This window comes from Pituophis catenifer, unplaced genomic scaffold, assembly GCF_029215685.1.
Source record: "Pituophis catenifer annectens isolate HBS135680 unplaced genomic scaffold, rPitCat1.0.hap2 SCAF_3, whole genome shotgun sequence".
NCBI classification, from domain to species: Eukaryota; Metazoa; Chordata; class Lepidosauria; order Squamata; family Colubridae; genus Pituophis; species Pituophis catenifer.
In genome coordinates, this window is record NW_027256883.1 from 116,577,339 (window position 1) to 116,603,468 (window position 26,130).

The 26,130-nt window shown below is 37.5% G+C and overlaps 1 protein-coding gene across 1 annotated transcript in view; it reads left to right on the forward strand.

Moving 5' to 3' along the window:
- The window catches only part of HMCN1 (hemicentin 1), a 231,992-nt gene that overhangs the window by 28,740 nt on the left and 177,122 nt on the right, over positions 1-26,130 (forward strand). Inside the window, exons 3-5 of the mRNA XM_070939286.1 lie at positions 6,546-6,704; positions 8,174-8,296; positions 25,305-25,476. Of these exons, the coding sequence (XP_070795387.1) occupies positions 6,546-6,704; positions 8,174-8,296; positions 25,305-25,476 (454 nt within the window). The remainder of the gene's footprint in view (positions 1-6,545; positions 6,705-8,173; positions 8,297-25,304; positions 25,477-26,130) is intronic.

The following is a 26,130-nucleotide window of genomic DNA, read 5'->3' on the forward strand; positions in this document are numbered from 1 at the left end:
ATTAGTGCAATTAATTCTTAATTGTAAAGCTGCTTGCAGTAACATTCTCCATTTTATTATTTTTCTCTAGCATAGCATAGGAAGTTTCCTAATTATCTGGGTTAATTTATATATTGTGGCTGGTTGGAAAGATCCATGCGCCTCAATTTTGGGAGTAGATTCTAAAACAAAACATCCATTGAGCTAGATAGATCTGCAGAATGAAGGTAAAGATAACCTCACTTAACTGGATCTACCTGGATGCTGACTGCGGATGATGGGGATTGAAGTCTAACATGTCTAAAGTACGATACATGATGTTAGGGAAGACTTGAGTTGAGAGGAGTTGGTTTAAATCTCATGTCATACAATCCAAAGAGATTGTATGAGTTGTAACCATTACTGAAACTATGAATGCTCTGAACGCTTAAAGAATCATGTTTGCAGTTAGAATAAATAGCATCGTGCAAGGCGATATTGGATGGGGAGAAGGAGACTCTTCTTCCTTCTACTATGCACAGAATAAATCAATTAATGGATGGGTTATTTGTGTGGTGGAAGGCGAAGCTGGACTTAATCAAATTTCCTCCGCACAAAGTAATGGGTAGGAAACAAGTCTTAGGTACCTATTAGTCTCTACATGGCTTTCATTAACTTGAAAGCCAAGTTAAAGAGAGGCAAAAGAAAAAAAATGTTTATTTCCCTCCACCAGCTGATCTCTGAAGTAGCCTTCCCCAACCTTTAGAATTCTAGTGGGTTTTATAATCCCTGCCACATAGAGATTAGGAAAGGGCATTCTAAACAAGGGGTCTCCAAACTTGGCAATTTTAAAACTTGTGGACTTCAACTCCTAGAATTCCTCAGTCTGCCATCTGGCTGGGGAATTCTAGGAATTGAAATCCAGAAATCTTAGTTTCCAAGTTTGGAGAACTCTATTATAAAGCATGTGTCACTGCTTTCTGCCCTCAAGCTCTTTGATTGTTTTAATATGAGTTGCTACAACGAAGGACTGAGATGTGGGGCCGCATCCAAAGCAGTAGTGGGTTTCAAATCCTGGGGCTACTGGTTTGCTATCGTTAGCGTGCGGGTGTGCTCGCTCGCTTTGCGAGCGCGCAGCGCTTCTGCACATCTGCAGAGCATTTTTGATGATGTCTGGGTGGGTGGGTGGAGCCTACACCGCCGCTACCACTTCTCCTGAAATGGGGCGAACCGGTGGAAACCCACCACTGATCCAAAGGCTGAAGGTTCCACATATAATGCAAATGATTTTGCTTCTTCTTTCTTTGGAATCTTCTGGATTGTACCAATTGATCCATCACTTAAAATATCATAATTTGTAAAATGAAAGATTAAACATAGGAAATTGTTTGCTAAAATAGTTGTTCATGTGGCTCTGGAAGGACATCTTACGTGCCCAAGATACATGCACACTGCGGTATGGGAAGGAGAACAAAAGCAAAATGTGACTTAATAAAAGAAAAAGGCATCATTATAACTTCACAGCAATGAGACATATTTATGCTGCAGGGAAGGGAAAATGTATGTTTTTCATTAGTTAGGAGAGCAAAGAATTAGTGTCATAATTTAATATCAAATGAATAATGTACTGAAGTAGTGGAACATTTTTTTTTCCAAAGGAGGTTTTCAAATAATGTTCACTGTAGGAGTTGTGGTGATCAAATACAACAGCCCAATTGAGTGGGGTTATTTCAGGATATGTCCTATATATTCCTGGCAAAAATAAAGATAAAAGAAACAGAAACAATATAATTGCTGTGGTTGAAAATTGTTAAACACAAGGAAGCTAGTTTAAAGTATATTCCCAATGGGCATATTAATAATCCTATCCTTCTCCAGTCTGGCACCTTTGGGTTGTATCTTAGGAGTCATTTGAGAGCATTGAATATGTTGATTGAATTTGCAAATGTAGAACCAAGACCAAAAAACTCTGGTATCTCAACACTCCAACTCTGAGTTAAATCAATTTTATACAATCACAATCTGGTCCTTTCTTGATGTATTGGAGTTCCTCTCCCATAATCAAAATTCAAGATGAATTTTGAATTTTGAGGAAGTAAGGCAGAGAACCTGCATTGAAGCTATTATTGTACTGAGATACGCTATACTGGGTAAGCCAAAGATATAGTATCCATTTTTGTGCATTCTGACATCCTAATATGAAGATTCTGCATTTTGGAACACTGAACAAGAAAAGGAAAAGTTAAACAAAATCAGTCAAGGTAAATGATTGTCTTAAATTTCTGGAATGCACTTCTAAATTCAATTCCTTTGCTGTGGACTAAGAAATCACCCCATTAAGAAAGTAAGTGGGACCACTGGAATTACTTTTGTGGAGTTAGATGAAAAAAATTATTATTCTAACCATAGCTCCTGAAAGCACATGATGAGATTATATATATGGTACTATAGGCAATTTTTTTTGCCATTCACCTACAGGAACATTATATGGAAGATTCATTTAAGAATCACAGCTAGTTGTCATTGCCAAACCTATTTTAAAGTTATTTTGGGGGAATCCTGCATTCCTGCCTCTTCTCTTTGTAAAATTTTCTGTCTGTCCTGTTCATAAACCCATCATGGGATTGAATATGTGAGTCATGTATTTAACTGGTGTATTGCATTTATAAAAAAAGCAAGCTTCTAGACTAGAGAATCTCACTAGATCAGAATGGAGCAACAAGTGACTTGTTAATTAATCCTTGCTTACATCTAGTGCAGTAAGATTAAGGAGGTTGGCTAAATTCCTGAACAAAAATTTCCACAAATTTAATAACACAATAACAGAATTGGAAGGGACCTAGGAGATCGTCTAGTCCAATCCCACCCCACCAAAGCAAGAACATTTATATCATTCCAGACAAATGGTTGTCCAATCTCTTTTTAAAAACCTCCAGTGTTGGAGTATCAACAATTTTTGGAAGCAAGTTGTTCAACTGATTAATTGTTCTAACAGTCAGGAACTTTTTCCTTAGTTCTAGGTTGGGTTTCTCCTTGATGAGTTTCCATTGCTTCTTCTTATGCCTTCAGATGCTTTAGAGAATAGGTTGCCACCCCACCCCCCCTCTTCTTTCTGGCAGTTTCAAAGATATTGGAACACTGCTATCATATCACTCCTAGTCCTTCTTTTCATTAAACTAGACATCCTCAATTCCTGGAATTGTGCTTCATAGGTTTTAGCTTCAGTCTCCTAATCATCTTTGTTGCTCTTCTCTGCACTCTTTCTAGAGTCTCAACACCTTTTTTATATTGTGCCAACCAAAACTGGATGCAATATTCCAAGTGTGATCTTATCAAGACATTATAATCAGTGAGTTTTCCAGGAAAAATTGGTCCTTTTTCATTTTCTCTGTGAACAGTGTGTCTGAAGACAACAAGAAGAGCTACAGTAAACTCCTTATCCTTCAAATGAAGTCAAATAATTCAGGACATGGAAAGAAATCTTACTTGTAATAGTAACTTCTAATGGACTTCTAATAGTAATGAGTATCTAAACCAGACCTGGGCATTTTATGGCTCCTGGGCCACATACAGCTCTTTGCTTGTCACTATTTGGCCTGCATGGATTGCTTTTATTTTGAATGTGACTATTTTTCCCCCCCAATGTACGTGTGTGTGTGTGTGTGTGTGTGTGTGTGTGTGTGTGTGTGTATACCTACGCATCTTCACACTTCTATTGGTTTGGCTCTCCACAACAATCCCAGTTTGTCATGTGGCCTATTGGTCTAGGAAGAATAGTTGTAGAGTTTTAATTTTGCATTTGCTCAACTCACTTTGGTTTCCTTCAAGCTAACATTTTTCTGGGTTCTTGTGATATTGGATGAGCCTACCTATTGGTCCCCTTTTCACATTTCCTCTTCTGAATCCCAGTTTTCTTTAAACTTAATCTTTATCTGTGTTTTTTCCTTGTGATATTTCTTTATATATATTTAAATGCTGTTTGAAAAAGGTACTTTTTCATGCCTATGTTAGGTTTTGTTTTATTTATTTAATTAATGTAGAGGCTGCTAGTCTCCAAATTATTTTGGAAACCTTACATTAAAAAAAAATGGAACAATAAAAAATATTAGGAAATGGACAACAGACATCCAGAGAGGCAAATCGGAAAAAAAAAAAAGCAGGCTACAGTGGCTTAGGCAACCGTATTACTCTGCTCCAGGGCCTGGGAGTAAAGCCTAATTTTCAAACACTTTTGGAAATTTAGGTTGCCAGCTGTACCTGAGGATTGTAATTTGGTAGCATGCCTTAGAAGGCCTCAACACCTCCAGAATGACAAATGAATTCAGGTTGAAGATGTCCTTGAGTTACCCAAGTAATGAAAGGAGAAGATATTTTTCTTCTTTTGGCCTTATTTCTGTAAAGATGTTTAAGGGCAGAAATAAAAAATGGTGGCAGCAAATCTCAGTTGTAAACAATGACTGTGCATCAACCCAAATTATCCAGGCTGAGTTTGGGAGATCTAAAGGTAAAGCAATCTTTTATACTTTGCTGTTGGCCTTGTTGGATGTGACTAATTGGAACTGAAGACAGAACATCTGGTAAATATCAGATTGAATATTTAGCTTGCCAAATTTTAACTTAGAAGATTTCTTTTTGAATTGTGTGTTTAAGCGGTGTACATGAAAAATCGACTGGTATTGTTAATCATTTTGTTTCTAAAATGGGAATCACAGGACAAACCAAAAAAAGGCTTACGAAGATGAGGCTTTTTAGGAATAAAATATAACATATACAACATTGATAGTCAAGATAATATGGTAATTTATCAAAGCAATGTTTTCTTATAGCAGCAGGAAAAAATAATAGGGCTTATATTAATTTTCCCCCAAAGACAGAAAACCATTGCCAGTTCACATGAATCAAAAAAACATTTCCTTTAAAAACATTCTTCCACCATGTTCATTCTAGCTGCTAGTTGTTTTTTTGGGGCTTGTCTTGTCTTTCTATTGGAAAATCAGAAGCTATATTTTGAAGTATTGGTGCTTCCAAACAGAGTAATGAATCAAGTTGTCATATATTAAATTTAGCTAATGAGCAGTTTTTATTAATTTCTTAGTTGTGCTTCCTTCAGTTGATCTTCCAGATAGGCTAGTTTTGAAAGCAATTAAAACTAGAAAATAGAGTGCAGTAGTAACTTGCAAAAATACTGTTACATCGACAGCTTTAGAACTATCTAAAAATCTTGTTGTGTAAACTATAGTAAAATAGGAAATGTATTAATAAATAAGTAGGAACTTGATAATCACATTTTTATACCATATCCTTGGTAGCAGTAACTCAATTCTGAAGGTGGTGGGGGGGATATTTCGAACTAGACTACAATATCTTAAAAGTGTATGTGCAACATCTATGTTCAAATGTTGGATAACTGAGGAATTAACAACGTATAGGTTTAAACACAAGTATGAATATCATTTTATCAGGATTGCAAACATTAGAAAGTAGATCCAGATTTGTTTCCATAATTATAATTATGGAGCCTTCTTCCCCCTTTGTTAGAAAACAGTGCCCTCCCCATTTATTTTCCTGCTAGTTCCTACTGAATTGGGTACACCGATGGAAAGAAAAATTAAATGAAACTGGGAGGACCCCTATGTAATGTAAAGGCAATTCTTCAACAGCTTCTCCTCATGCTTCATCTGACATCTTTTTAGAAGGCAGATTTTATTTATTTATTTATTAAATTTTTATACTGCCCTTCTCCCAAAGGACTCAGGGCGGTGTACAGCCATATTAAAACAAACATATACCCATAAAATTTAAAAACAATTAAAATATATTAAACTTTGGCCCTTATATTAAAAACCTTATATTAAAAAACTACAGACACCCAATTAAAATTCATTTTCTAAGCCAGCCCAGCCTGTTTAAACAAAAGGGTCTTAAGGGCACGGCAGAAGGTGCGTAGGTCGGGGATCCTGCGAATCTCCGGGGGCAGTTCATTCCAGAGGGTAGGTGCCCCCACAGAGAAGGCTCTCCCCCTGGGTGTCGCCAGTCAACATTGTTTGGCTGATGGCACCCTGAGGAGTCCCTCTCTGTGGGAGCGTATTGGCCGGTGGGAGGCTATCGGTGGCAGAAGGCGATCTCGTAGATTGACTTCTACAGAAACTTTTAAGGCAAGTGGGTGAGAAAGTTTAGCAGTAGTTTTGTTCAGTTAACTTATTTTAGTATAATGTAAATTTTACAAATAAAACTTTCTGTCTCAGACATGCATTGTTCTAAGCCAGCATCTTTGTGATTTGGTGTAGATTTGATGTGAAGTGAGAACCTGGAAAACCTGCCTTAAACAATTGGGGTTTCCCCGCTTAAAATCCTACACCCATGATATGCAGTAGGCTTGGTGAATGTGGAATTTTTGTAACTTTTTTTTATTTTTTCAGACTGATTTTGATTTAGGATTTCAAGAAGAGACTGGGCTGCCATCTGTCAGAAATGCTGTAGGGTCTCCTGCTTGAATGGGAGGTTGGACTAGATGACCTACAAGGTCCCTTCCAACTTTGTTAATCTGTTAATCTCTTAATCTGTCCCTTTGTTCATTTCCCTCATAGGGAGGTGGTGACTGTCCAGAGATGAGCATTGGAGCCATCAAATTTGCTTTAGAAATTTCTCTTCCTGGTTCATTTATCTATGTATTTACTGATGCACGGTCCAAAGATTATAAACTGACTCATGAGGTCTTGCAGCTGATTCAGCAAAAGCAGTCCCAGGTATGAACCCTTTTATAATACTGCCTGTTCCAAAACACACTGTTATAAAATGTGTATAGAATGTGCTTATAGAATGTGTTCTATAATATGTGTGTTCTGTGCAAAAGGTAGACAGTGCTATGCTCTTCTATTCAGAAATGAATCTTAGCATATGAGGATGATTTTGTTATTGTATGAATATTATGTTTATTATACCTTAGCTATACCTTTGTTGTGAGCTGTTTAAAGGCAGAATGATTGAAGTGACATAAAGCATATTCATTCATTCATTCATTCATTCATTCATTCATTCATTCATTCATTCATTCAGTGGAGATTTCTGTCTCATATATCTATCCTCAATTGTGAGGTAAATCAATGATATAGCTAATTAGAATGAATAATAACGAGGCTCAAACAATATTAATCTATGCTTTTCTACCACATCTTCTGCATCTTACAATTTCTATGTTACCACTTTCTATGGTTCCATTCATGAGATGAAGGAACATATTTGCTTTCCCCCTGTAAAGCTATTGATTTATTACTTCTGCTAGTTTTGCTGCTTATTTATCAAATTTATGTAGCGAAAATATCCTCATCTGTGCCAAGAGAGAAAGTAGCCACATCTTGGCACACCATAAGACTGGAAGAAATTAAAATGAAAATTGGATGGGGGAAACTCCAAAACAATCCAGCGAAGACTAAGCATGCTCAACCATTGGGTGTAGGAGAGGATGGAAAAGTTGATATGGCACCAAATTTAATGGAATATCCTTTGGAAATACACAGGTTGATTCAGAGCATTCCACATTCTATTGTTTACTTGCAAGTGATTTTTGTATGTGTGTGTGTGTGTGTATGTATGTGTGTAGTAATTTCTTGGAGTTTCCGGAATGATGAACCAAAAAACTAAATCCTTTGAGTTGTCCGGGAGCTGCTGCTGTTCTGGTGTTATTGATCAGGGTTGGAAGTCCAGCTGCAATTCAGACTACAAAATATAACTTGGATCATGCAGCTTGAGAGGACAAAAAACACTAGAAAGCAAGAGACTCTAGCTGCAACTTATTACCTCTTTATTCAAATAGACATTTAGTCTGGTAATTCCAGCAGTTATTTAGTTAAACAAAGTAAAATGAAAGCAAAAATTTGTCTAGGCAAGATAAGTGGCATATAAGTTAAATAAATAAATAAATAATAAATAAATAAATAAACATCTAAATAAATAAAACTAATTAAAATGTGAAATTACATAATATTTAACATTAATGTTTAACATTTGACATATTTAATTAAAGCGGACTGCCATTTTTCATTGTTATAAAATGTATGGCTTAATTGTTTTGAAAATAAATGTATTTATCTTTTTAATGTTATAGTGCATAGTTTTCTTCAGCTAACTGATTTCTGATGATCTAATTTTCTTATTCATTTTCAAATGAAGTCTATTTAAATAACGATCTTTTTTTTTTAAAAAAAAAACCATTCAGATTGTATTTGTTCTAACCGGAGACTGTGATGATAGAGCACATATTGGTTACAAAGTCTATGAAGAGATTGCTTCAACTAGTTCTGGTCAAGTTTTTCACTTGGATAAAAAGCAAGTTAATGAGGTATGATGGGAGCTTGTCTTGATGATGATGATGATGATCTAATTGTTTTTTTTAAAATGGAATATGGGATAAATATTTAATTTCCTGAATTTTGTTTGTGTGTATAAGTGAGGGAGGGAGACAATTTATGAATTAATTAGGCTTGGAGATAAAACTAAATAAATCCATAAATAAATATTTATTTATTTACTTGTAAATCTGTTCTATTCTGTTTCTGCATGTGTATGAAAATCTCAAAGGGTGAAGTATTTAAATACCAATTTTAAATACACATTTTAAAATGCATATTTTAGAAGCATGTTTGATATGTTTGAGAGTTCCTTCAAAATGTTCAAAGCTATGCAAATTCAAGAGAATAATTCCCTTTTCATTTGCATATGGATTTGGGAGGTGCAAATCAAATCAGCTTGCAGTAGAATTTACCAACATTAAATAAGCAAGGAGCTTTTTAGAGAATTACTCAAGGCATCTTCATGATGGAAGAGAAATTTGAATCTAAGTTTTTCTGGTCTTTTTTTAAAAAAACTCTAATTGCTAGAGAATTTGGTTTTATTTTTCCTGGGACAGTAAAGCCTGAATCTGTGGTAGGTATACGGAAGATGTAAAAAGTACTTAGTTTCTTATTTCTGTATGGGGTAGTGGTTAGATGTAGGACTATGCGAAGGGAGATCCAGATTTGAGTCCAGATATAGTCATGACAACTAACTGGGTGACTTTGGGCCAATGACATTTTCTCGACTTAATTTATTTAACTTCAAGGTTATTGTGTGGGAAAACAGTAAGGTATGCTGTGTGTGTCACTTTGAGTTTTTGAATAAAAATGGGATATAAATCTAATAAATACACAAATCTAACTAATGGTGCTGGAATTAACAAATTCCACAGAATATTAGATGTTCTGACTATGACACTTTATATCTTTTTTGTTTTTCTATTTTTTTCAACTTTTTTCTGTTTTTGTGTTTTTTGTCTTTTCTTTGCTATCTGTCTTTTTTCTTTTTCTTTATATTAACTTATGTCATTTTTTATCTTCTTGTTTAATCGTTTCAATAAAAATTATATACAAAAAATATTGTGATTGTGTCCTGACTTTATTTTATTCAGAATGCCAGATTCTCTGTTAGAACAGCAATCCTTTTCAGGAATCTAGGCTTATTTATAAGGAGAACTATTTTGTTTAATTATGACAATTGTCTTATAAAAATAACATTATTAAGAATATAATATATTGGAAAAAGAGAAATAGAATATGACGATTTCACTAATAAATTCTTCATGGAAACTCTGTTTTCCATAATAGCATGCTCTTTGTTTATAGCAGGTGAACAAAAACAGTTCTATTTCCCCATCTTCTTGTATCTCACTTTTCTTTTTTTTCAACCAAAGCCAGTTTACTTGCTCTCCCCATCAACAGGGTTTATTTTTAAAATAATTTATATTGGCTTTAATATAAAGAAATAAGGAGAAAAAAGTACAAAAGGCAAATAATAACAACGACATAATAGCAATAACTGGAGACAGCAGAACAGAAGAGAAACTGGAGAACATAATAAAATACAAAGACTTGCAAATAGAATTACTTTGGCAAAAGGAAACAAAGATAGTACATTAGTGATAGGTATCTTGGCTACAACCCCAAAACGTCTGGATCATCACTTGAGCACCATCAACACTGACAAAATCACCATCAGTCATCGGTAAAAGGAAGCTTTATTTCAAACAGCTCACATCTGGTGACAATACCTATCAAACAGCAACATTTGCCGACCTCAGTGTCCTTGAGAGGACTGAATACATGGACAAAAATGCCAAATCTCATCAAAATACTTGGTTGACTATACAACCAACTATAATAATATAAAAACAATAGCACCATAAAACTCCCATGTTAACCTCAAGCTTGGGAGCAGAGTCAGGTGTGAAGAGCTTTCCAGAATTCCAGGAGAGTGGGTGCCACCACTCTTGAGTAGGCTGACTACCACTTTCTTCAAGACCAGTGGGACTAACCCTTCTCTCAAAGAGGATAATACAATACTAGTATATGGACCTATCTCTTGGTCATCTCCTGGGCTTCCTTAACAACCCAATAGGGACCATGATCTAACAGATAGGTGGACAAACTAACAGATTTTGTCCACTTTTGGGGGCATCATAGAATTGAACTCAGTCCAGGTAACCACGTAAGATTATGCCTCAGGCAATTCATTTATACTTGCCTAGTGAAGCATATTCTCAGACATATAGAAAACATTTTAAAAACATTTTAGCCTTGAGCACACACAATAATATTGGCAGTCTCTCATATCGTTAGAGAGCCAACTTATAAGCAGAGAGACAACAACAACTCAACATGGTAATATTGGAATGGCATTGTTTTCCCATTATAATAGAATAATATTTTTTGCTTATATGCCAAGCTTGGCTTATCTTATTCTGGCGTGCAAGTTTCATGTTATGATTATACAGGAACAGTTTTTCACATGCTTTCAGTACATGGATTTAAGTTAGCCCAACTCCTTGGCTTTGATATGTTTGACTTTTTCCAGCCACAAAAGCAGGTCACAGAAGAAAATATTGACAACATCTGGATTCATCTTGGGAGTTAATTTTATTTTAATTTATGCCAATTTCCACTTGAGACCCCGAGGCTGTCAACCATTAGTCATTGGATCCCATGTAGTCCATGACAAAGTCACTTAGCCTAAGACCCTGACTTCCTGCATGGAAAGAAGCCAAACCTAATGCAAAATTAGAAATGGCATTTTTTGAAGAATAAACATTTTATGGTATATATTTTCCTGGAATAGAGTAATTATCCAACAAGAAGAAATATACTGGTAGATAAAGTCAGACATACTAGTATAGGTAGGGCAGGGAAGCATTGGGAACAGATGAGAATTAAATATTTTAAAAAGCAGTAAATCTTTATAAAGTTTTAGAATATGCAGATATACAGAAGTGACTATGTTCAACAATGACAAACGGTACTAATCAGTCTGCAGTTATTAAAATAATGAAATATTATTAAGTGGAATCAAAACCAGTGTTCGTCCTTTCATACAAATAAATAGAGTCAAAACTTTTTACTAATTTTTATTGGATTATTTCATGTCGAGCTTTCTTTAAAACTGTAGGTAGCACAATAACAATTATTTGGCTACCACCTGCAAGTTTAATAGGCAATGCCTATTTCCTCTGCATTTTCAATCTTTCCTGATGATGTAGTGTAGTGTAAGTAACATATGAAACACTGGTATGTGTGAGTTTATAATTTTGGACTCTGATTTTCTAATGATTAAGACAATTCCAAGATGAATAATTCTGTTGTGTCTATTCATTATGTATGAATGAGCAATCTAGGTTATATTCAATCTCAAGGTAAAGAAGGAATGAAAAATAAAATGAGAAAAAAAAAGAGAAAAAAGATCAAAATGTGGCAAGATCAGAACAGAGGTGAACCTTCTCAACAGATGCATATTGAAGAGTCTTGGGAATATTTTTAGTCTAAAGTTATGTTGTATTTTTAAAGTTGAGGTGTACAAATGTTTCTTTTAAAGCCCAGCCTAATTTTTAGGACTATAATTTGGGAATGATTGAATGAGCTCTATGGATCTGCTTATTCTGCAATAATATGCAAATAATTGCATTTGCAACTAAGCAAAGTTTCACTACAGATTTGTAGATATATTCAAATATCTAACAAAACATAGTAAAAGTGTGTTAAAAATACAATAATTTTGTATCTCTTTTGAGGATTTTCAGGTTCCACATGGGTATAGACAATAGCCATTTTGCAAGCACTCATTATTGAATCTGCAGAATCAAAAAGACACATGTTCTTAATTTGGATAATTTGAACCATTTGCCATAACTGTAAACATTCTCCTGTGTATACAATATTCCATCAGCTGTCTGTGGTATTCTTAAAAAAAAAATGTAAATATATTTTTTTCCAAAGTGTTTGGAATTTTAGTCTGTGTAGTCAGAGTTTTGACAGTGTTATTGTTCCATGCATACATTCTAGGACAGCTTGATCGGGTTATTGTGCATAGCCATTGGCTTTTCTGGTTATAGAGTAGTATATATCACTAGTATATATTCTGTATCAGTATATATGAAAATGTAATGTCTGTAACAACAAATTGTTGATAAATAAATCTCAACCACGAATGTATATAGCTTGCCTTTTAACAGGAAGGATATCAATATGCAAAAGTGGGGAATTGGTATTATGAATATATTTGGAATATTATTAGAAGACATGGTGAAAACTCTGTAATTTCACAACATATGGACAGATTTAACCATAATTTCAACTGGGAAACTGTGACCATCCTAGACCAAGCCAAGTCCGAAATCACTAAGGAATTTTTAGAAGCCTGGCACTCTGACAAATTAGCCATCAGTAGACTCATAGACATAAATAACATCTACATACCATGCAAAAGAGACCATCAATGAGCCAAAAGGGGAACAAAAAGACCAAAACAACCCCCTATCAGCAATCAGCACCCAGATGAGCATAGATTAACTCCAAGAGTAATATCAGACCAACAATCAAGAAGTAAACAATACCTTAATCAAGAAACTGCAAAACAAGCTGACAGTAAAGCAGACCAACCAAAGAAAGTTCAAGACCACCCCCATCAACAACGACAAAGCAAGCCACTAGAATAGACAGAGCAAACCTCACTCCTTACTAGCACTGATATTATTTAGTTTAGGTAATGATATGTCTGCAAGAAAACAAACAAGTTCAAGGCACATCAAGGACATCTCATATTATCTGGAAGCTGCTTGATTGGGTGTGTTCGGTTTCTTCTGCAGGTTAGAACGATTAAAGAAATCTTAATTTCTAATGTTAAGTATAAATCAGGATCTGTGGCTTATTTTTTACCTTACAGGCAAATTACCATTACCACTATAAAATTTGAATTAGTGAGGTAGGAATTTCTGATATTTGCCCCCAAAAAGTCATTTTGTAAAGAAGGGATAGATAGCAGAAATCTCCAAGACCAGGTAAGGAGCAGCCATATGGCAATTCCCTCAAAGATGGGAAAAAAGAGAATCATGATTTAAATTTTGGAAATAACCCATGTAGACGGTAGGCTTCCTGAGTTTTATTAGCACAAAAGTTATGTTTTCCTAGCTCTCCGCACTAAGTATATTTATATTCATTAATCTGCTTTGGGAATGCAGGGTCTTGAGGAATGTAGAGTCTAACTCCTGTAACTGGTATAAAAGCTTGGGGAGAGGAAGTTAGGAGGTAATGTTTATGGCCCTGGTTTATCCTCTTGTTGGAAATTAGATATTGGTATTGCTCTCTAGAAGCATATCAAGATGATGCTTTTCTGTAGGGTTTTTAATGGTGGATGAAGATGCTATCTGAATCTTAGGCATGTGCTCTCATTTGAGATATGTTAATATTGATAATTTTAATATTTAATGCAATTGAATTTAATATTTGGGTGTACTGGCTGTAGATAAGCCTTAAATAAAAATGCCATTAAGAGATCCATTGAGATAGATACCATCTATTACCCAGTCAATCTAGTACTCAATCCAAAAAAATTCACAAAGAGGACCAATAAAAAAATGGAGGTAAAGCACATTGAAGAACCATTTTATCAACACTTCATAGGAAACACCCAATCATCAACCAACACCACCTGAATTCAAATCAGATCCAGACCAGAAATACTACAAAGGAACCCTCCTTTCTGAGCTATTGAAGAAGCCTTGCAAAGACATGGAGTGAAATGTCCACAGAAAACCTGGAAAATACCTGAGTTTTAATTCTCCGAAGTTTGGCGTACCCGACCACAAAAACTGTACAACAAACCTGTTTTATCTCTAGTACAAGAAATTCATTAAGTTCCATGTTACTCATCCCTGTAATAGACTAATAATCTCAAATCTGGGTCTTTTTAGATTAGTCAAGAACAGATTGGGGGGGGGGGTTCTAGGTTCTGCAACTAATCTTTTTCATCTGAGATTTGAATATAAATCAACTGATTCTGTCAAACACTTTCTTCCAGAACAAACAAACTGTATTCATAGCCAGTCATGTAAAAATGCTCTCAGGAGCAATATTCCTTAACCTGATGGCCTGTAGATATGTTAGAATTTATTTATTTATTTTATTTGTTTCCATTTCTATACCGCCCTTCTCCAAATAGGACTCAGGGCAATGAACAGCCAAAGTAAAAAACAGAACATACAAAATTTAAAAACAGTTTAAAATAATTAAATATTTTGGCCGTAAATTAAAACAACCCAATTTAAAATCAATTTAAAATTTAACTCAAGCCAGCCCAGCTAGTTGAAATAAATAGGTTTTCAGGGCCCGATGAAAAATCCGGAGGTCTGTTATTGTACGTATCTCTGGGGGGAGGTTGTTCCAGAGGGTGGGCGCCACCACAGAGAAGGCTCTCCCCCTGGGGGTCGACATTGTCTGGCGGACGGCACCCTGAGGAGGCCCACTCTGTGCGAGCATACTGGCCGGTGGGAGGCTATTGGTGGCAGAAGGCGGTCTCGTAAGTATCCCGGCCCTAAGCCATGGAGTGCTTTAAAGGTGGTCACCAACACCTTGAAGCTCACCCGGAAGACCACCGGGAGCCAGTGCAGCTCGCGCAGGGGAGGTGTCACAATGGAGCACCTCATCGCCCCCATTATCCCCCACACGGCCGTGTTCTGGACCAGCTGGAGCCTCCGGGTGCACCCCAGGGGGAGCCCCATGTAGAGAGCGTTGCAGTAGTCCAGGCGGGAAGTGACGAGTGCCTGAGTGACTGTGCGTAGGGAGTCCCGATCTAGAAAGGGGCGCAACTGGCGTATCAGGCGAACCTGATAAAAAGCCCCCCTGGCCACGGCCGTCAAATGATCTTCTAAAGACAGCCGGGTGTCCAGGAGGATGCCCAAGTTACGAGCCCTCTCTGTGGGGGTGAGTGATTCGCCCCCAATAGCCAGCGATGGCGTCAGCTGGCTATATCAGGACGCCGGAAGCCACAGCCACTCGGTTCTTGGAGGGGTTGAGTCGGAGCCTGTTTCTACCCATCCAGGCCCGCACGGCCTCCAGGCACTGGGACATCACTTCAAGGGCATCGTTGGGGTGGCCTGGGGTGGAGATGTACAGCTGGGTGTCATCAGCGTACTGATGGAACTCCACCCCGAAGCCACGGATGATCTCACCCAGCGGCTTTACATAAATGTTGAACAGAAGGGGCGAGAGGACCGACTCTTGTGGCACCCCACAAGCAAGGTGCCCCGGGGTCGACCGCTGCCCCCCTGTCAACACAGATTGCGACCGGTCAGAGAGGTAAGAGGAGAACCACCGCAAAACGGTGCCCCCCACCCCCAACCCCGCCAACCGGTGCAACATGATACCATGGTCGATGGTATCAAAAGCCGCTGAGAGGTCTAACAGGACCAGGATAGAGGAGCAACCCCTATCCCGAGCCCTCCAGAGATCATCCACCAACGCGACCAATGCCGTTTCCGTGCTCTGCCCAGGCTGGAAGCCGGACTGGAGCGGGTCTAGATAGACAGCTTCATCCAGGTACCGGGGAAGCTGTTGCGCTACCACACTCTCAACAACCTTCACAACGAAGCGAAGGTTGGAGACTGGACGATAGTTAGCCAAAACAGCCGGATCCAGAGAGGGCTTCTTGAGGAGGGGCCTCACAACCGCTTCTTTCAAAGTGGCCGGCAGGACCCCCTCACTCAAAGAAGCGTTAACAATCTTCTGGAGCCAGCCTCGTGTCACCTCCCGGGAAGCCAGTACCAACCAGGAGGGACACGGGTCCAATAGACATGTGGTCGCGTTCAGCCATCCCAGGACCCTGTCCATGTCCTCGGGAGCCACAGGATCGAACTCCCCCCAGATAACACTCTCAAGACCTGCCTCAGTCATCCCGTCTGGACATACCCAGTCAGAGGCCAGCCCTTCCCGAATCTGAGCGATTTTGTCATACAGATACTGCACAAAGTCCTCAGCTCGGCCCTGCAAGGGGTCATCCCGCACTTCCAGGTGGAGGAGGGAGCGGGTCACCCTAAACAGGGCGGCCAGGCGATTATCTGATGATGCGATAAGAGCAGCAAAATAGCTAGATTTTGCCACTTTTATCGCCACTAGGTAGGTCTTAATATGAGACCTCACCAGTGTTCGGTCGGATTCGGAGCGGCTGGTCCTCCAACTACTCTCCAGGCGTCTTTTCCGGCGCTTCATCTCCCTAAACTCCTCGGAGAATTAAGGAGCTAGGTGAGTTCGGTGCCGGGTCAGAAGCCGCAAAGGCACGACACGGTCCAAGGCCCCGGCAGCCGCACTATCCCAGGCGGCCGCCAGGTCTTCAGCCAAGTCATGAGCCAGAGTCTCAGGAAATGGCCCAAGCTCCATCTGGAACCTATCAGGGTCCATCAGGCGCCTGGGGCGGAACCACCTGGTTGGTCCCGCCTCCCTGCGGCGGGGTGCAGCAGTTAGAAAGTCCAGTCGAAGGAGCGAGTGGTCAGACCATGACAAGGGTTTGATGGCTATATCCCCATTGACCAGAGACAAAAACTAAATCCAGAGTGTGTCCCCCTGTGTGAGTGGGGTCATGAATTAACTGAGTAAGGTCCATGGCCATCATGGAAGCCATGAACTCTCGAGCCACCTCAGACGTTTCACCGATAGATGGCAGGTTGAAATCCTGGCATTGGTTGAATGGCAGGTTGAAATTGTGAAACTGAAGTTCACATTTCATTTTTCTTACACATAGATGATCTAGTCTTCTAGGAATGGTTACCTATGTTTATCCTGATTTTTTATTTGCTTTCAATGACAACATTGGAAGCATATGATTTATTTGAATGTGTTCATAAATATATCAATCAAGGACAATAAAAGATTCACCATTAGGTTTTTAGTGGGGTCTTCAACCTTAAATTGCATCTATAACTCTCAGATTAGCGCTCTTTCTATTTGACTTGAAAAGCTGTAGCTTTTTGCCTTTATGCTCCACTGCAGGTGGGAAACTTTAGTCTGTGGACTGAATATGTGTGAATTAAATCTGCATGCGTAAATAAAGAATTATGTGGTTAACTTCAGATGCAGTCAGAAGTAGCTGCAACATGCCTGCTTACAGCCAATTTGGACTTCAAGACAAAATAAATTCTCCACCTGTGCCCTACAGACTAATGAGTGAGCATATTCCTTAGAAGGGGAAGACAAGTCTTTTCCATAAAAGTCTCTCCCCCTAAAAAAACCCAGTTCAGTTTGATAAATCAGTCTCCAAGGAAGAGTGTTGCATCATTTTGCTAAAACCATATGTAAATCCCAAGAAGTCTTAGTTGGTTTTAACACAGTCTTATCACCAGGAACCACGGTTTTTAAGGGATCTTTCAGATGTAGGCAGAGCAATTACTTAAACCTATGACATACTCCCCCCCTTACCTCATTTTGACAGTTTGGAAAATATATTAGCTTCTGGCTTTCTTTAGGATATCCTACCCCCACAAATGCATTAGGGTTTAAGACTGTACTTGATTTTGTTGATTTTGGATTTGCAGTGGTGATAGATTTTGAGAGACTGTTTAATCTGGCAAAGTTCAGGCACTGTGAAAATAAATAGCAGAGGAACCTCAAGGATATTGTGCATAGTGTAACTCAGTGGCAGGGAGCATGCCTTGATATGAAATATAATTATATAGATTGCTATTTATTTAGTTATATCTTTATATCTTGATGTTCTCAAGCCTGGAACTTTGGAGACCAATATCAGTCAAAAGCAGAAAGTTGTGAGATAGGTTATTTTTTAAAAATTCAGCACAAAGCAGTGCCATTTCTTCATTTGTCAAAAGGATTCCTGAGTCTGGTTTACTATTTTAAAAAGGTAACATATTTTGGTTATATTATAGATAAATATTCACAAGCACACTAATACAATGATTTCAGAAGACCGGTTTTGTCTTATTCTGTTGCTGAGAGATATGAGTATTAGAATGGGAGGGAAGATGTATGAGGGAGAAGAATCATACCAAAATGATTGGTGTTTAATCTCTCAACTTTGCTAAAAAGTGAATATTAGGTGTACTCCAAGCACTTGTAAATGCTTTTTGTTTAAAGAGTGAGTTGAGAAGATTCTTAGCAGTGATGAAATCAGTGACACTTAAACATGGATGAACTTTTCCTGAAATATGTGTCAGTTAAGGATGTTTTTTCCTGTCCTCTATGGGCTTATTCTACCAGAGTGAGGAATTGTGAAACATATAGTCTTATCTCCACTCTTAGATTTAGATTAGATATAAATGTTGTTGATTATTTACTTGAAAATAACCCACTTTTGTTAGGACATTTGTTTTTGCCCTGTAACTTTCTGGTATTTTAAGTAGTGTTAAGCTTAGCCCAAAAATGACATAGAACAATTCCTCCAGAGTTCAGGTTTTTATTTGGTTGCACACAGTAGACAGAATCTTGCCAGACTAAATATTCACCCTAATGGATATGCCCTGTTATATTTTAGTGGCTATCCTAATCCTCTTCTTCAGTCTCCTATCCCGGTTCAGGGTATGCTGCCTCTTGTCTCATCCCCCTTCTTCTTGGGAAACCTCTGGGTCATTGTAGTCTATTACACCAGCTCCCCCTTTGTAGGCACTGTCTTTCACAGAGTGGGATGCAGATTGGTGGAGAAATGCTTATCAGGTCCAGCAGTTGCAGCAAAACTTCACCTGGCTGTAGACAACATTACTTCGTGGACAGTGATGGGATTCAAATAATTTAACAACTGGTTCTCTGCCCTAATGACTGGCTGGGTGGTGCGTGTGGCCAGGGGGTGTGACAGGCAGCACTCGGCCTCCTGCACCCCCTGGGAGCAAAACCGGGCCACGGGGTGGGGCACACTGCCCCCGTGTCCCATTTTGGGCTTAGGAGGCCTTCCTGCAGCCTCCTGGGAGTGAAAACGAGCCACGGGGGGATGTGCTGCATCCCCCGTGCCCTGTTTTGGGCCTAGAAGCCATCCCTGCACTTACTTTGGAGCAAAAATGGGGCGTGTGGGGACTCCTGGAAGGGGAGGGGTGGGGCCAGCCAGCAATTTAACTACTGGTTCGCTTGAACCAGCCCGAACTGGCTGAATCCCACCACTGGTGTAATCTTTAAGAGCAGAAATGCTGAATTATTCAGGTTGCTTGATTTTGGAAATGTTCTTGAAGAGACTGTTGTACAGTGTCTTGATGTATTCTGAATTGAACTGCAAAAATAGCAGTAGTAGCTTTGGCAATACCACACTTGTACCATATATAATATTGACAGCCCTGGCTGTAGCCAATTTTTTTTTTTAAATAGACATCTAAACTTTTAATAAGCAGTAATTTTATAGTTGAAGGACAAAAGAAAAGGCTGAAGAGAGATATTTTTCTTAAAACATTTAGGTTGTACAAATGTTTAATTCTTTCCAGTGCTTTTCTCTAGCATTATGGCTGATTTGGGAGAATTATCTCACTCAATAAAGAGTTGGTATGGTGTCCTACATCTTTTTTAGATGAGCAGCCTGTTTGATCCCAAATCTATACAATACACATGTTGTGAATGTTTCCAAGTTCTCTTTATATTTTTTAAACTATGCTAGTTTTCACAGTGCTATAAATGTAGGCACTCTTATATTATTATAACTCTAAACCTTCCAAACTGGTTCATGCATGAAAATCTTTTGAGCCTGCTCATTGCCATAGATTTCTTAGATTTTGGAAACATGGATGTCAACTTACCAAATATTATATGCATGGAAAATCTACACATTTGCCCAGTGGTGAAATCCAATTTTTTTTACTACCGGTTCTGTGGGTGTGACTTGGTGGGCAATGGAAATGATCAAACATTTCCATTGCAACCTGGGGCTGACCATGGAACGTTTTAGACCATTCCTGCCTGAAGTAGGAAAGTAATAAATCAGCTCAAATCCCTCTCTTGCAGCCAATAAACTGGAATGGCTTGTTTGCTCCCGAAGCAGAAAGCCTCCAGTATAAATAGCAGATGCAAGTTGATTGGAAGATTAGATTGCTTTAGCCTGTGTGTGAATGGATGAATATTCTTTGTGGAAGAGAGTGGGAAAAAAGGATTTACGCAAGTCAGTTTTCATTGAGTTGAGGAGGAACTCATTGAAAAGATCCATGATATGATCCCCTATCAGCCAAGCCACACATCAACGCTCCCCTTTCATCCATAATGCAGGCAAAAGCTCTCCATACCCATTTGCAAGGTTATTAAAAAAAGTGCTTGGAACCTTTTCATCCTATGCACAGTAAACTGAAATTGAACAAACTGCAGCCAGGCGATACTGGCATATCAGTCAGGATGCAAGATCCTCCGAAAGATGTGGAAATCTCCTAAATCTTGTTTTCTCACACCAGACCTCTCATTTAAAATCCCAACACCAGACCTCTCATAAAATTCCACATCAAAGAAGAGATTTACATAACTAAGATCAACAGACCCTACAGGGTGAGAAACAAATTTCCAGATTTCACATACCTCAGTTTACACATGTAACATACCTCACAATCAAAGCCCATTTTTATTATAAATATTACTACTCTCAGTGTTCACTCTCACATCCTGGACATAAATTGTTTCAACTTCTACCCTCAAAACGATGCTATAGGGCACTGCACACCAGAACAACTAGACACAAGGACAGTTTTTCCCCGAATGCCATCACTCTGCTTAATAACTAATTCCCACAACACTGTCAAATAATTTACTACGACTGTATTACTATTATTCTTCTCTTCCTTACTCGTATCTATCTCTTCCCACTTATTACTATAACCATGTTGCTTGTATATTCCAATTTATATTGTTTTTGTTTCCTAGTACAATTTGATAGCTTATTAGTAACCTTGACTATCACTAAGTGTTGTATCTTTTTATTCTTGATGAATGTATTTTATTTTTCTTATGTTCACTGAGAGCATATATACCTAAAACAAATTCCTTGTGTGTCCAATCATACTTGGCCAGTAAAGAATTCTATTCTATTCTATTCTATTCTATTCTGTTCTGTTCTGTTCTGTTCTGTTCTGTTCTGTTCTGTTCTATTCTATTCTATTCTATTCTATTCTATTCTATTCTATTCTATTCTATTCTATTCTATTCTATTCTATTCTATTCTATTCTTATTTATTTTATTTATTTATTTAAATTTTTATACCGCCCTTCTCCCGAAGGACTCAGGACGGTGTACAGCCATACTAAAACAACATATACCCATAAAATTTAAAAACAGTTTAAATATATTAAAAATTTGGCCCTTATATTAAAAAACTACAAACACCCAATTAAAATTCATTTTCTAAGCCAGCCCAGCCTGTTGAAACAATAGAGTCTTAAAGGCAAAGCGAAAGGTACGTAGGTTGGGGATCATGCGAATCTCGGGGGGCAATTCATTCAAGAGGGCAGGTGCCCCCACAGAGAAGGCTCTCCCCCTGGGTGTCGCCAGTTGACATTGTTATTCTATTCTTAGCTTGTAGCCTATCTTTCGACTGTACATTACGCTGTTGAAATAAACTCTGCCTCTGCTTCAAGCAACTTATCTTGTATGTTCTATGGGGAAAGATCTAAATTCAAACCCAGGATTTTCTTTCAACATCTGCCTTCATACTTTTGATGACTTAATTAAATATGCCAAAACTGATTGCAAGTTTAGGATGGCTTCCCATCAAAATAAAACAATATATTTAAATAAAATATTGTTTGATTGCATCTTAAATGCAATACTGTAAAGTCTTTTCTATAGACTTAATAATAGTTGAAAAGAACGTGATTTAAAATCAATTGGAAAAATTAAGGGATATTTAGCCTGTCTTCTTTTTTAATGGGTTAAATAAAATATACAAGCAAAGTTTGAAAAGCAAAACAATAAAAGATATATATATATATATATATGTTTTCTGAGGTTTTTGCGGGTGTTTGTATGTAGGTCTTTGGTTATTTGGGTTTTCTCCCGCGTAAAGTTGGAGGTGTCTTGGCAACGTTGCCAAGACACGTCCAACTTTATGTGAGAGAAAACCCGAATAACCAAAGACCTACACACACACACACACACACACACACACACACACACACACACGGCAATCCCCTTTCTTTATGTGTCTCTTCAGCACCCTGTCCAACTACTTATTTATTTATTTAATAAACATTTATGCCACCCATCTCCCCTACAAGGTGACTCTGGGTAGCTTATGAATTATACAAACAAATGAAAAATAGTTAAAAGATTAAAATAAATTGACATTAAAATATTATTAAAAACTGTGCTTATTGCTACTTGGATATTTTTAGACTGTACTTCAGACAATATTACTCATATTTATTTGGATAATTTTAAGTGTTGCTATCATTATTATTACTATTAAAATAGGTTTTTTTCTTCAAAAAACATATTCCAGCTGTGATAGTTTGCCTTGCTGTATAAGCATTATTCTCAATCAAGAGGAAGAGAATAACATAAGAAAGCTGTGCTCATGGGATCCATTTGAAAAAGTATTTATACTATGCAAGGATTCAAAAGCAGATTAGACCATCATAAAGGGTTCTAAATTTGAGACACATAATTTTGCTATGTGTCCTGGTCCTTTGGATTTAGGAATAAAAGTTAAAACTTTTCCATTAAAATAGAAAATAGAAAAAGCAAGCAGCAGTTATGATTGTTTCTTGATTCATTGCTGCTGATGTTAACTGATTTACCAACTGCGTATAAAAATCCTTAAGTTTGTCGGATGAAATGTGTTCTCTTGTGTTGCTGATATAATACGTTCTTATTTCTGCCCTGCACTCTTTAATTCTGTATATTAAATATACTGTAAATGTAGTCTATTTACGAAAGTGGAGGGAATCTGCAAAACTTGTCACAGAGTTTTAAATTGAAAGCATATGTCAAATTACATTCAAATGTCATAATTTTGTATTGCATATTTGTCTAAGCAATAATTGACCACAGACCACTTAGATTTTAGGCTTTCTGTCTTGTTTTTCATTAAAATTCCCTTCTCCAGCTCCATATTACCTCATTCCCTGTCTCATTGCAGACTGAACATCATACAAATGCTTTCTGCATTTCCAAGAGTGAAGAATTGCTCCTTCCACTCTTTTTTTCAGCCTATTATGCTTTTCCTAATGCCTTTTTTGTAACAAAGGAAACAGTGATAGAAACTTAATGAGAAAGCTCCATTTCATGATGAACTTATTTGTCATTTTTAAGAGCAGCAAACACTGATGGAAGGAATTCACTGTTCACTAGCAATGGCATCAGATTTCTGGAATCTGATCAGTTAATGTGACTTATGCAAGAATCCATGTTTCACATTGCCTGGAATTTTAGCTTGAATTAAAATGAGTAGCACTAGTATTAATTCTGGTTGCAATTCCTTTGCTTTGGATCTTAAAGTGGCAAAGTAAACTTGGATGGATGGTACGATTGATTATAATGTTTCCTCTTTTAATAGCTTCTAGCAGGTTTGGAAGTATTGAGTTTTCCTGGACAGATTCTGTTAGTTTCAGATATACACACACCAGTTTCTGAAATTTCTTTCAGGTGTAAATCACCTCCTACCCCATGTATTTTGTATGTCTCTGATTTCTGCTTGAAACCTCAGGTTTTTATGTTAAAGAAGGGTTAAAAAAAGATTATACCAAGGTTTTAGAAATGTAGATTTACACCAGAAGCATTTGAAATGTGGATATACAGACAACTGTTACGTATAAACTGGGTTAATAAAATCACAAATGAGGAGGTGATAAGCCACCTAGGAAAGCAAAGGGAAATAATCAAAGCCATTAAAAAGCAAAAGTTAGAATATTTTGGACATGTGATGTGACACCCAGAAAAATACGGCATCCTTCACTTAATCCTCCAAGGAAAGATTGAAGGCAAACGAGGTCCAGGCAGAAGAAGAACATCATGGCTTCAAAACCTAAGGGACTGGTTTGGACAAAACTCAGCAGCACTTTTTCATGTGGCTGTTGACAAAAATAGGATTGCCAACATGATCGCGAACATCCGATGACGGATATGGCACAAGAAGAAGACGTTTTACACTTGTTTACATGGTTAATTGAAAAAAAAAGAAGACTTGCACTGCCTTATTGGAGAGAGAAATTGATTGATTGATTGAGTGTTGAATGCATGAATATTTTCTTGGCTTTCTTCAAATATGTAATGTCATTTATTAGAACTTTCAATTCACCTCTAGGCTCTGCTCTTTATGAAACACACAGAAGCTCACCTTAGTTTTTAGTAAATTTTATTGTTACTATAGTCAATCTCTCTCTCTCTCTCTCTCTCTCTCTCCCTCTCTCTCTCTCTCTCTCTCTCTCTCTCTCTCTCTCACACACACACACACACACACACACACACACCATGGAATGTACACCATGGAAAATAGAAACATTGAATTATTTTGTAGGACATACCAACTCAGTTTCTAGCAACCATCCTACTTTTACAATATATATCTAATAAAACAATGCAGAGTGCTAGGGTATCCACAGAGTACGTTTAAAAAAAAAAAGCAGGCAGAATTTTGATCACACCATTGCAACCACTGTTTTGACTTTTTATAAAATCGCACTCTGTGAACACTCCTACAACATACACTGCAAGCACAAGAGTGCCAATGTAATACATATCTGCAAGACTTTAAAGTAGCCCTGCCATTTTTCAGAACTGTAAGATACATTTTGGAAACAAAATCCGAAGATGGTGTCTCTCTATTATTTCATAATGATAGCCTTTATGCAAGATAACTGTGTTTACTTAAATGTTAAAAACACAGAAAAATCTTTGATGGACTTAAATCTGGATCTCACTGGTCTTATTTTCTTATACTACACTGGCTCTTTTTTGACCCATGGGCATGTATGTTGAAGCTAGCTGTTGGATGATTGTTGAAGAGTTCATTCATGGTACAAAAGAACCATTATTTGGCATGCATCTAATATATTTGATTATGGAGTAAGTTCTGGATCTATTTATTTTTCCAGGTACTGAAATGGGTAGAAGAAGCAGTGCAAGCTTCCAAAGTTCATCTATTGTCTACAGACCATTTAACTTCAGGAAGAAGCTTTTGGCAGATCCCTTTTGATCCTAGCCTGAAAGAAGTTACAGTGTCACTAAGTGGTCCTTCTCCAGAAATTGAAATTCGTAACCCTTTGGGTGAGCTATTAGTCTATTTCTTTTTATGAGCAAAGCCAGGTATGACTTAGTTTCAGTACCTTCCTGGGTTTGTTATGCAAGCATTACAAGTTTATGGAGTAGATATGATTGCCCTCTACTATTGGATGACTCTAATTCAACTTCTTGAAGTATATTATGGGATGTGCTATCTTCTTTTTTGTAAATATACCTCTCCTACTTTAAAAAAAGTCCCTGAGATTAAAGCATAAGAACATTAACAGTAGGATACCAGAATGGCAAATCCAAAATTAATAAATTAGAAGGGAGATCAAGGGTATTCAAAAGTAGAAATGACAGTAAGGTAGGCAAGCATTCCCAATGGTTTAAATATGACTTAGACATGTTTTAGGCATTTTGAGTTTTCTACAATAGGTAACATTGGAATCTCAGAAGAAGATTTGTGACTTGCTATCTCATTTTCCATCTGAAGATCACAAAATTGATTTTAGTGGTATTTATACTGAGTGCTACTGTCTACCCAATTCATATAAATATTGACCAGGGGAATGATTTTTATATTTCAATTTAGTTCCAGAATGTTGGTTAGCAGGAAAACAACAGCAATAGATTCACTTCTCCTGTAACCCATGAACAAAGCTAACACCAGTAAAAGAATACCACATTATGTACCCA